The 12677-nt window shown below is 41.5% G+C and overlaps 2 protein-coding genes across 11 annotated transcripts in view; both read right to left on the reverse strand.

Annotated features, from left to right (window-relative positions):
* The window catches only part of CHD8 (chromodomain helicase DNA binding protein 8), an 83422-nt gene extending 82509 nt beyond the window's left edge, over positions 1–913 (reverse strand). For 5 of the 9 annotated variants that reach the window (XM_060175369.1, XM_007536986.3, XM_060175361.1 and 2 more), the window contains exon 1: positions 804–912. The gene's annotated coding sequence lies outside the window, so the exon portion shown is untranslated. Of the gene's footprint in view, positions 1–402; positions 525–803 lie in introns of those variants that run through there. The other 4 variants (XM_060175368.1, XM_060175365.1, XM_060175371.1 and 1 more) reach the window with 4 other exon arrangements.
* Positions 914–5245: 4332 nt separating this feature from the next.
* Positions 5246–12677, reverse strand: part of RAB2B (RAB2B, member RAS oncogene family) — a 25754-nt gene continuing 18322 nt past the window's right edge. Inside the window, exons 6-9 of one of the 2 annotated variants that reach the window (XR_001601823.2) lie at positions 9971–10082; positions 9030–9098; positions 6712–6920; positions 5246–5974 (exon numbers count right to left, since the gene is read on the reverse strand). Coding sequence is in view for 1 of the 2 variants with exons in the window: in XM_007537008.3 (XP_007537070.1) it covers positions 6813–6920; positions 9030–9098; positions 9971–10082 (289 nt within the window). In the remaining variant the exon portion in view is untranslated. Of the gene's footprint in view, positions 6921–9029; positions 9099–9970; positions 10083–12677 lie in introns of both variants that reach the window. The other variant, XM_007537008.3, reaches the window with a different exon arrangement.

Consider the following 12677-nt stretch of genomic DNA (forward strand, 5'->3'; position numbering starts at 1 on the left):
TGCCACCAGCAGGGACATTTCCTGCGACGCTACATACAGGTAAATAAAGAAACTGCATTCAGCCTGTAACAGTTTACATAATGCAATAGAAAAGCCAGTGAGCTCTGCAGACATGTCACTGGGGATCCAAGGCTTGATGAGTTCCTCTCTTCCCACCATCTCCGAATACTCTCCAACTACCTGCTCTTTTCGCCCAAAGGCCCAAAGAAATCCTCCCCAAGAGTGTATAACAATAGACACCAGCTCACCCCCACGCTTTCCTAACTGCGTTTATTATTCAGTGTTTTCTCAAACGAAAAAAAAAAAATATATATATATATATATATATATGTATATATATATATATATATATCCCTGACCTCCCACCTTCCACCTCATAGTCCAAAGTATGGAGTAACCTACACAGAGCCGGGGATGTTTTCCCTCCTCTGTCGGCGAAAGGAGAAGACCCTTCCTCCAGCCCACACCACGCCCAGCAGGGCAGTGACAGGCCCTGAAAACTCCGCTGCGGCCGGGCCGGGGCAGCCCCCGCGGCGGGTCGCCCGCTCGGCCCGGAGGCCCCGCAGCCGCGCTCTCGCCCGGCCTATCACAAAGGCGAATGGTTCTGCCCCGAGCATCACCCAGCACCTGATCCCTCCCCACTGGGGGACCAGCAGGGGCAGGGGGCGGGGGTGGAGCGAGGAGGAGGAGGAGGAGGAGGAGGAGGAGGGAGATTAGTTCTTCAAAATCAGCCTAAGAGCCTTACTCGGGCAAAAGACTGTCGGGGCGGCAGTGAAGAGCGGGGGCGTGAGCGGGAAGCCTACCTGAACCAGTGGCGATGCTTCTTCCCAGCCAGCGTTTCCACTCACCCTTACGGAGAACAAGGCGCCTTCCGGCGGAGCATGGCCAGCCCTCGGCTCAACCTAGCTTGCTAGTAATCCATGCTCCCGAGACTCCGCCCACCCGGGCCGCCGTCCGCCAATGGCAGCGCGGAGAGCCGATCCCTTCCAGCAGGCTAGGCTGAGCGCCATCCAGGAAGTCTCTTGAAGGTGGGAGGTCCTAACAACCTGAGGAGGGTACGTAGGCAACTACACAGATGCCTGACTGAAAATAAAATCTGGCGGTAGTTTCCCTCTGACGTTCGGTTAACAGGAGTTTAGGCCTTTCGGCATCTATTTTGACCCCGTTCCATCGGGGGCGCTCTAATCATTAACATGTAGTTACCTGTCTCCGGGAAGCCATCTTGGATTAGGGCTGGCACCCAGCAGATAAGCAGGGCCCGGGAGAGTACAAAATCTGAAGACAGCTCAGCTGCGGGGAGCCTGCTTTGTCATGCACACAACCCAGGTTCGAAGAAGATTTAGGAAAGAATTTCCGTTTTATTAAATTTATCAACAGATCCAAACTATTGTGCATATATACTGCTATGCATATATAATGAATACTGTAGCAGTACAGTATAGATACTATTCATGAGGAAGAGGCAATTGACAGCCTTAAAAACACGGGCTGCGGGGAGGGGAGGCAGTTGTTTTATAACTAGTTAAATAGGAAAGGAAAGAGTTGCACTATAGATGAAATTCTTTTGTACTCAAGGAGAAAGATGTTGTAAATCTCTATCTTGATTACAGTTTGCTACATTTTCCCCCACCCATGGTGTCCTTCCAGACCATTAAACGAATATCTCAAGGCCTAACATATTTGCATGGCCATAGCAGGAGTTTAGAGACCTTAAAAGAATCATTTGAGGACAGGAGTAGATAGCATAATGGTTATGCAGAGACTCTCATGCCTGAGGCTGTCAAGTCCTGGTTCAATCCCCTGCACCACCATAAGCCAGAGCTAAGCAGTGCTTTGGTAAAAAGCAAATAAACAATAAAAAAAGAATTATCTGAGTCAATATTTTATTAGAGACGTGGTAAGACTTAGTCAAATACATCTCCTAGTATTTAAAATAAGATATATTGGTCGTCTTCCAAAGGCCATCCCTGATTTGTAGGGTTTTTTTTTTTTTTTTTTTTTTTGGTGGTGGGGGGGAGAGTTTTAGGGGGTTAGAGAGAGAGGAAGAGAGGTGTGGTGGGGCTGGACTCAAACCTGGGTCACACACATGGCAAAGCAGCACACTATCCAATTGAACTATTTTGCGGGCCTTCTGATTGGTAGTCTTTTCTTGTCCCTGACTGCAAGTTCAGTAAAACATTCATCACTGGGAGTCGGGCTGTAGTGCAGCAGGTTAAGTGCAGGTGGCGCAAAGCACAAGGACCGGCATAAGGATCCCGGTTCCAACCCCGGCTCCCCACCTGCAAGGGAGTCCCTTCACAGGCGGTGAAGCAGGTCTGCAAGTGTCTGTCTTTCTCTCCTCTCTGTCTTCCCCTCCTCTCTCCATTTCTCTGTCCTATCCAACAACGACAACGACAATAATAACTACAACAATAAAACAACAAGGGCAACAAAAGGGAATAAATAAATTAAATATTTTTTAAAAGTTTTTTTTTTTTTTTTTTAAAAAAAAGATATATTGGTCTCCCCTGGCTGTCAAGTTAATTTTGAAGTTAGTATTAGGAATTATCAGAATACAGCCCTGTGGACTGCATATAAATATTAATAGTTTACAGAATGGGAACTTAACCTTCTGCTTATGGGGTACAAAGTAAACCCACCACCAGAACTAGTTATAGGCACTAGAGAAAGAGAAAAAGGTCTAACTTGTTACTTAAAATGTGTAATAGTGTGATTTAAACTGCCATAAAGAGTATTACTTTCAAATACTCCTGGTCTTCAAAAACCAATCAACTTCCATATTATCTCAGAACCACCACCCCTCACTTAGGGGCATGAGATGCATTTTCTCTGAAAATTTTTAATGACCATTTCACTAAAAACATTAGCGATGATCCACACAAGCCATAAACTTGCCCAGATATTTTTTGTTTCTGTCTCCTTTATAACTAGCAAAATTGCTCAGTATCCCAGTGAGTACAGAAGGTTATGAGTGGTTGTGGTATTAGAGAAATATTTGGGATTTAGGATTAGAACGAGATACTCCAAAATAGCAAATATCCTTTGATAACTTTGAATAGTCTAGGCAAAATGCTATTTTCAACCAATACTTCAATGCCTCCCAAACACTTAAGATTTGTTTGGCTCGAAAAGAATAAACTGTACAGAAAATATAAATTACATTTAATTTTGTCCCTGAGGTGAAAAAAAGCGAGTCTGAAACGTAGCAGCCATGTGCAGTCAAATTAAAAATAAATAATAATAAAGCATAAAGGGATACCTCAAGTGCATTGATTCCTTATGGTGCAGTGTTAACTATTACTACTGGGGTCATAATTCAGTATACAATGAATTTGCTGGGGAAGCAAGATAGTTTGCCTGGGTAGTGTCTTCTTTGCCAGGCACACGGCCCAGGTTCAAGCATGGTCTCCACTGTATTAGAGAAAGTTTCAGTGCTTTGAGGACATAGCATAATGGTTATGCCAATGACTTTCATACCTAAGGCTCTGAGAAAGCTTCAGTGTTTAATGTATCTTTCCCTCTCTATCTGAAAAGTTGTCTCTGAGTGGCGAAGCCCCAGTGAGAGTGAAAAAATATAATTGATGTGCAGCCAGGAGAATGAAGTAACTCGTAGAACACTGGCTTTGCATGCCTGAGGTTCCTGGTCCATTCCTTTGTGCTGCATACACTGCAAGTGTCCCTCTCTCTTTCTCTGTCCCATGTAAAACATTCTCTCATATGAAATAAATCAACTTTTTTTTTTACCAGAGCACTGCTCAACTCTCGCTTATGGTGGTACTGCTCATTGAACTTGGGACCTTAGAGCCTTAGGCATGAGAATCTGTTTTACCATTATTTCTCTCTTTTTTTTTTTTAAATATTAATTTATTTTTCCCTTTTGTTGCCCTTTTTAATTATTGTTGTAGTTATTGATGTCGTCATTGTTGGATAGGACAGAGAGAAATGGAGAGAGGAGAGGAAGACAGAGAGGAGGAGAGAAAGATAGACACCTACAGACCCACTTCACCACCTGTAAAGTGACTCCCCTGCAGGTGGGGAGCCAGGAGTTCGAACTGGGATCCTTATGCCAGTCCTCGCGCTTTGCACCATGTGCGCTTAACCTGCTGCGCTACAGCCCAACTCCCTCTCTCTTCTTTTTTTAACCAGGGTTATCACTGGGGCTCAGTGTTTATATGATGAATCTACTTCTCAGGGGGCTAGGTGGTGGGGCACTGGTAAAACACACACATTTCAATGTGCAAGTACCTGGGTTCAAGTACCCAGTCCCTGCCTGCAGCAGGGTTGCAGATGTCTCTCTGTTCTCTTTCTCTATCTACCCCCTTCCCTCTCAATTCCTCTCTGTTTCTATCCAATAATAAACAAATAAATAAACAGGGCAGGGGTAGGTAGCATAATGGTTATGCAAAGAGACTCTCATGCCTGAGGCTCCAAAGTCCCAGGTTCAATCCCCTGTACTGCCATAAACCAGAGCCGAGCAGTGCTCTGGTGAAAAGAAAAAATAAATGTAAATAAATAATTTTTTTTTTAAGAACTGAATACTGCTCAGTTTAAGCTTATGGTGGTGCTGGGAATTGAACGTGGGGCCTGAGCTTCAGGCTTGAAAGGCTTTTGCATAATCATTATGCTGTCTCCCTAGCCCAATAAGTAACTTTTTTTTTTAATTTAAAAAGAAAAGAAAAAATAAAAAGAATGAGTCCAGCTCTTCCAGTAGTCAAATAGTCATTTTCTTTCTTTCTTTTTCTGATACAGAGAGAAGTAGAGAAGGAGACAGGGTGAGGGAAAGAGACAAATTTAGCACTGTTCCACTGCTTCTAAAGCTTCCACTCCTTCAGGTGGGGACCTGAGGCTTGAATCTGGGTCCTTGCATATGTTCATGTGCTTTACCTAGGTGTACCACCACCCAACAACCCCCACAATATATATTTTATTTTAGATAGAGGCAGACACACACACACACACACACACACACACACACACACACACACACACACACACACACACACACTGACTGACCAACCACAGTGCCAAAGCTGCCTTCAGTGCAGTCTGGTGGGCTCAATCCCAGGTCACCTGCATGGCAAAACACACTATCCAAGTGAACTAGTAACCACCACCCCTCAAATAAATATTTTAAAAGAAAGAATGTATCCCCAAGAGGCTTCTTCTGATATTTTTGGATACAATTTCCTCAGATAGTATCTAGTTATGTTTGGGATACAATCAGAAATGACACAAGAGTTAGGAGTAATTTGGATACACGCATGCATTTAATGATGTAACAATTTATCAACAACAAAGAAATTTTAAAAAATTCATGAGAAAGACCCCAGTACTATGGAAGAAAAATGGACAGCAAGGCAAAAAGACATAGCAACTGACCCAAAGGGCTGAATGACAAGTGAAGCAAAGGCAAGTTTGGCTAGGATGGGATTTTATGCTCTTGAAAAGAAGAATGGCTTGTGAAGTACCCACTTATTCAACTACTTAGAAGCAGGTGGCTTGACTGTTTGTTGCATGGAATGTAGGTGAAGAGCCAGGAAGGAGAGAGAGAGAGAGAGAGAGAGAGAGAGAGAAAAGCAATATAGAATCCAAGGTAAGCAGATGGAAGAAAGTGAAATCAAGTTACACAGAGGTAACTCTAAGGCCTTTTGTTTCGTCTGAAATGTAAAATAAACCTGTTCCAAGTTTTTAAGTATGCCAGTCAATTCAACATTCACATAATGAGCAGTAGGCACTGGGAAGGAATGGCAGAGGGAATAGTTTACAAAAATAAAGGGATAATATGATTCTTGCTCAAGGAGCTTACAATCTATATGATACAGACCCCACACACAAAACAACTATAAAACATATTTACAAAATAACATAAATATAAATAAATATATGTATGAATGAACAGCTTGTGAAAGCTAAGGTTTACTAAGGTTTAATGTGTCAATAATTGTCTCTGAGTCCCAAGGTCAAAGAAGACTTTCTGAAAGAAAAAAAAAAAATTGAACTTTGAGAATAATGTTAGCACAAAATGGGGTGTGTGCAGAGGCATAGAAATGAAAGAAGTATGTCATGTCCAATAAGCAGATTAGCTTGATTACAGCAGAAAGTTGAGAAAGGTCTAGTTAAGAAGCCAATGTGATCAAACAGTAGACTTCTTTGGTGAAAGACACTGTAATCTTAGGTCTGATTCCTTAAACCAAAATAAACATGGAAAGAATGCTTTCTTTAGGTAATAATGGCAAATGTTCCAAGACCTCTCAAGGTTTATAGTTACTCTAAGACAGAAAAATTAGCAATGGGGTAAGATAGAAGGAGCGAGCCTCCTGAGTGGTAAAGGAGAAGTAGAATTGCCTTTTTCGAGAACTCTTTATGAAGTGGTAAATGGACACCAAAGGCAAGGAATAAAAAATTCAATGAAATTCCTACTTATCAGCTAAAATTGAGCCAGATCCCTATAATCTTAAGTGCTCAAGCAGAAAGTTCTAGACCTTTGTCATAAATTCTTGGTGCAAAGCATACTGTCTGTTATAAAAGAATGTGTTTCCTTCTGAACTACCATTGTAGTTGTGTTTGAGTCTAACACTATGGAAACTAAAATAGCAGGCTAAGAAGTGACCTGACCTCTAGGGAATGCTCATGCCCTTGACGGAGAACTAGGTCAATAGGACCCCAACTCTCCCCTCATCCTTTTAAAAATAGGAAGGCAAAACATCACACCTTGAAAGGAGGCCTTTCACAGCCAGAGCAAGTAATCTCTCTTTCATAAGCCTATTGACTGAAGCTTTACCAGGAATAAAAAAAGAGTTCAGGTCAGATGTTCAGCAGCAGCTAGAGCTGGACCCTAAGTCATCAGAGTTCTGCTGAGAGGCGCTGGGTCCCACTGATGTTGAAATACACTGTTGAGGACCAATCTTGATACCATTTGCCTGTAAAACAGAAAAGGCAATATTCCCACCTCAGTGTTAGAGTAAATGGGAAAAAAGGTAAGGGATAAAAGAAGGCATGGGGCCAGGCAGTGGCACACCTGGTTAAGAGCTCACATTACAGTGGACAAGGACCCAGGTTTAAGCCCTTCACCCCCACCTAGAAAGCATCCAGAGCAGTAAAACAGGACTGCAGGTGTCTCTCTGTCTCTCTCCCTCTCAATCTCCCCCTTCCCCCTTGATTTCTAGCTGTCTCTAGCCAATAAAGAAATAAAGATAAGTACAAAAGATTTGAAAGGAGAAGCCATTAATTACATTTTCTAGAAGTGGATATGACTTTGGTAATGTACACTAACCAAATTGCTGTGGACCAATGATCTGTGACAGTACCAATTATGGTAGAAGTATTATAGATAACTGGAAGTGACTTTTGTGACCACTTTAAGTTTTATTTATTTATGAATGACAACAAAGAGGAGAGGGCCAGAGCATCACTCTGGCATATGCACTGCTAGAAATTGAACTTGGGACTTCATGCTTGAGAGTCCATTGTTTTATCTGCTGTACCACCTTTCAGGCTGCTTATTTATTTATTAATGAGAGACAGAATCAGAGTATCATTCTGATGTGATGCTAAGGACTGAAATCAGGATCTCAAGCTTGAGAATCTAACTCATCATTCACTGTTCCACCCCCTGGGCCACTGACCTATATTTAAAAGGTATAGTCCCACTGAGTAGTGAAGATTCACACCTCCCTTATGCTCAAAGCAACAGTAAAAAGAGAAAGAAAGAAAGAAAAATCTCAGGATATTCCTCTCAGTTTCTGTCTCTATCCAAAATAAATAAATAAAAATATATTTTTTAAAAAATTCTCAGGGTATTGCACCAAAGTAAAATACTCTGGGGTGAGTGGGTGGGGAGAATACAGGTCCAAGAAGGATGACAGAGGACCTAGTGGGGGTTGTATTGTTATATGGGAAACTGGGGAATGTTATGCATGTACAAACTATTGTATTTACTGTCGAATGTAAAACATTAATTTCCCAATAAAGAAATAAAAACAAAGTCTCAGTGTAGGTGGTAGCAAATCCAGTTGAGAGCATGCATCACTACGTGTGAAGATCCTCATTCAAGCCCCTTCTCCCCATCCGAAGGGAGGGAACACTTCACAAGTAGTGAAGCAGGTTTGCAGGTGTCTTTCTCCCTATCTCCCTCCCCCTTCTTAATTTCTCTCTGTTCTATCAAATAGAAATTTTTAAAAAATTTAAAGAGGAAAAATAAAAATTTCCTGGACTGTGAAGACAGTATAGTCGTTATGCAAAAGACTTCATGCCTGAGGCTTCAAGGTCCCAGGTTCAATCCTCAGTACTACCATAAGCTACAGCTAAGCTGTGCTCTGGTCAAAAATAAATAAACAGATAAATAAATATCTCTCATATTGAATAAGTCCTGTAAATCACATATGGGTTTCAGGGGAAGGAAAAATGTCAGACTTCTATGTACCTAAATTAAAAGGGCGGAAAAAAGTTGAACTGGCACAATTTCCAGACAGTATAATGTTAGGCAGGAATTATATTAGGTTTACATTCTGTGGAGCTTCCAGTCTTATTTAAGGTAAATTCAAGCCCTTCATACATTCTCTCTCTTTTTTTTTTTTAATTTTTATATTTATTTATTTTCCCTTTTGTTGCCCTTGTTGTTTTTTATTGTTGTAATTATTATTACTGCTGCTGTTGTCATCATTGTTGGATAGGACAGAGAGAAATGGAGAGAGGAGGGGAAGACAGAGAAGAAGAGAGAACGATAGACACCTGCAGACCTGCTTCACCGCCTGTGAAGCGACTCCCCTGCAGGTGGGGAGCCGGGGGCTCGAACCGGGATCCTTACGTCGGTCCTTGCAGTTTGTGCCACCTGTGCTTAACCCGCTGCGCTACCGCCCGACTCCCACATTCTCTTTTTTTTAAGATTTACTAGAACAGAAGAGAGAGAAAGAAGGAGTGAGAGAACCAGAGCATCACTCAGTCACATGAAATACTAGGGACATTATGTTCCCAAGTTCAACAACCTAGTCACTATGCCACTTTCTGAGTCACCTCTCATTCTTTCTTACCTCATTGTGGACATCAAATACACCTTGCTGGATCTTCCTATATATTTCTTTGGCTGTGTTAATGAAAGCCTAAAGGAAATATATCATATTAGATTCAAGTATAAGTAGAACAATGAGGATAACTTAAATACTATTCCTATTTGGATTTATAAGATGGTCAAGGACCATTAGAAGGGATTAAAAAGACAGAATGAGTGGTCCGGGAGGTGGCGTAGTGATAAAACTTTGGACTCTCAAGCATGAGGTCCCCAGTTCAATCTCCGGCAGCACATGTGTCAGAGTGATACCTGGTTCTTTCTCCACCTATCTTTCTCATAAATAAATAAAAAAATCTTAAAAAAAAAAAAAAAAGACAATGATTCTTCCAAAGTCACTTTAAGGAGTCAGTGTGATTTCAAAAAAGAGAAAAGGGGGTTGGGGAGACAGCATAATGGTTCTGCAAAAGACTTCCATGGCTGAGGGTCTGGGCTTCCAGGCAGGCTCAGTCCCCAGCAATTAGCCAGAGGTGAATGGTGCCTTGGTAAAAAAAAAAAAAAAAAGAGGGGGTGTTAATTACATGATATTCTGGAAGTGACCAACCATGTTTCTAGGATTCTCTGCAAATAAAGCAAACATATTCTTTTTGTTAGTTATTAAAGATATAGCTAAAACTAGGCTTACACAGGAATGACTACAATAGACGCTCCAAGTAAAGTGATTTACAAGTTAACAGTGATGTCTAATCCATCTCGCCAATTTATGATTCTTAAAACAAAAGCAGAACCTTGGCAATCAAAGTAAAAGAAAATGAAAATTTCCCTTAAAGGAAGATACATGTTCACTATGGCCACAAGACATCCTTTTACTACCCATGTCTTAGAGAAGAGAAGAATTCTCAGTAAAAGGACAATGTTACAGTGTAATTCTCTTAAGTATGTTTCATAATGTTTTCCAAATAGTACCTCTTCAACATTGCAGGCTGTTTTGGCTGAAGTTTCCATGAATATAAGCCCATGCTCACGAGCAAAAGCCTCTCCTTCTTCTCTCTTCACATCTCTGCGAGATTCTAAGTCACTGCAATATAGTAAATGGTAGTAAAACTTAAAAAAAAAAAAAAAAAAAAAGACCCAAGTGAAAGAAATTTTCATTCTCAAAGCATCTCATTTCTTTTATTCTGAGAAAGAGAAAGCAGAGAATCAAAGAGCAGATTTCATGCTTGAGAGTCCGATATTCTATCCACTATGCCACATCCCAGGTATATATATATATATTTTTTTTTTTCTTTTTGCCTCCAGGGTTATTGCTGGAGCTCAGTGCCTACACTACGAATCCACTGCCCCTGGACATTATTTTTTCCCCTTTTGTTGCCCTTGTTGTTTATCATTGTTGTTACAATTATTATTGTTATTGCTGTCATTGTTGTTGGACAGGACAGAGAGAAATGGATAGAGGAGGGGAACACAGAGAGAGGGAGAGAAAGACAGACACCTGCAGACCTGCTTCACTGCTTGTGAAGTGACTCCCCTGTAGGTGGGGAGCTGGGGGCTCGAACCAGGATCCTTAGGCTGGTCCTTGCGTTTTGCACCATGGGCGCTTAACCCGCTACACTACTGCCCAGCCCCCATACCTGTATTTTTTAGTATTCTTTTTACTTGATAGGACAGAGAGGGGGAGTGAAAGAGAAACATTTGCAGCACTGCTTCACCATTTGTGAAGCTTGCCCCTTGCAGATGGGGACTAGGGGCTTGAACCTGGGTCCACTCAATTGGTTGTGACACCACCTGGCTGCTCTCCCATACCTCTTTCAACAGTCAGCTGACAAATTAAAAATTGAAAAAGGATATCTGATGTGCTAGTCTCATTTACAGGGCTACTTTACCTCCTGAAAAGTAGCCTTCAGATTCATGGGACCACTAATTGAGGATTACACCTTATTCTACTACCGAGAAAATTATTTACAAAAGGATAGGCAAGCCTCTTAGTTACTCATAGCATAAGCCTTGTGCTTCTTTTTCAATTAAGATCCAACTTAGAGCAAAAGAAAGATGATGAAAGGGAAATTCCAGGTGCTAGAAAAGTCAATGATGTCCCATCCCACTGAGTTCCTCTTTTGCTGGAATTAATCCACAGGTGAGACTAAAAATATATATATTAGCACTAATATCTCATTAATATGCATAATGGTGTCTTACCACCAGGGAAATTAATTCATAGAAACTGTTACGAAGGGGCCCAGCAATGGTGCACCCAGATAAGTGCACATAGTACTATATGCAAGGACCCAAGTTCAAGCCCCATTCCCCACCTGCAGAGGGAAAGCTTCATGAGTAGTCATGCAGGGATGGAAGTGTCTATATTTCTCTCTCTCTCTTTTTTAATATTTGTGTATACCTAACATTTGTGTACAAATACCTAATATTTGTGTATACATAACAGCACAATTTTAAAAATATTTTATTTATTTTATCTTTGAGAGAGATGCAGTCAGAGACACAGAGAGAAACACCAGAGCACTGCTCAGCTCTGGTGAAAGGGAATAAAGTGCCACAGAAAGATTTCATGAAAGACAAGATAAAAGGTGGCTAGTTAACATTAAGGATGGACAGTTTCACTTTTTCTTTCTTTTTATATATATATATATATATTTATTTATTTATTTTCCCTTTTGTTGCCCTTGTTTTATTGTTGTAGCTATTATTGTTGTTGTTATTGATGTCATCGTTGTTGGATAGGACAGAGAGAAATGGAGAGAGGAGGGGAAGATGGAGAAGGGGAGAGATGGATAGACACCTGCAGACCTGCTTCACCACTTGTGAAGCGACTCCCCTGCAGGTGGGGAGCTGAGGGCTTGAACCGGGATCCTTACACCAGTCCTTGCACTTTGGGCCACCTGCGCTTAACCCGATGCGCTACTGCCCAACTGCCCAGTTTCACTTCTTTCTCTCCTTTTTCTTCACTTTTCTTTCACAGAGACAGAGAAGTAGAGAAGAAGAGAGGCAGAGAGAGTGAAAGAGACCACAGCAAGAAGCATCCTTCAGTGTGGTGGGGGCTGGGCTCGAGCCTGAGCCACACACACGTTAAAGCACTGTACTAACCAAGTGAGTTATTGCACCAGCCTGCATTTTCAATTTTCAAATTCAAACTTTTCATTTTGGAGGTTACTAGTTTATCACACAAAAAAAAAGTGAGTCAGGTGGTAGTGCAGCGGGTTAAGAGCAGGTGGCACAAAGTGCAAGGTCCAGTGTAAGGATCCCAGTTCAAGCCCCGGCTCCCTACTTGCAGGGGGTCGCTTCACAAGCAGTGAAGCAGGTCTGCAGGTGTCTTTTTCTACCCGTCTGTCATCCCCTCCTCTCTCCATTCTCTCTAACCTATCCAACAATGATGACACCAATAACAGCAACAACAATAAAACAAGGACAACAAAAGGGAAAAAAGAAATAAATATTAAAAAAAAAAGACATAGGTCCAGAAAAGAACTATAAAGTTTGTTCTGTGAGAACTATCCACCTGAGGCTTCCTTCAGTGTGGTGGACACTGCACTTGACCTTGAGTCATGCTTCTAACAAAGCAAGTACACTATCCATGCAAGCTATCTAGTTGCCCACCTCCAAATGTTATTTTTAAAAAGTATATTTGGGAGTCTGGAGGTAGCACAGTGGGTTAAGCGCA

The sequence above is a fragment of the Erinaceus europaeus genome, chromosome 16, assembly GCF_950295315.1.
Source record: "Erinaceus europaeus chromosome 16, mEriEur2.1, whole genome shotgun sequence".
NCBI lineage: Eukaryota > Metazoa > Chordata > Mammalia > Eulipotyphla > Erinaceidae > Erinaceus > Erinaceus europaeus.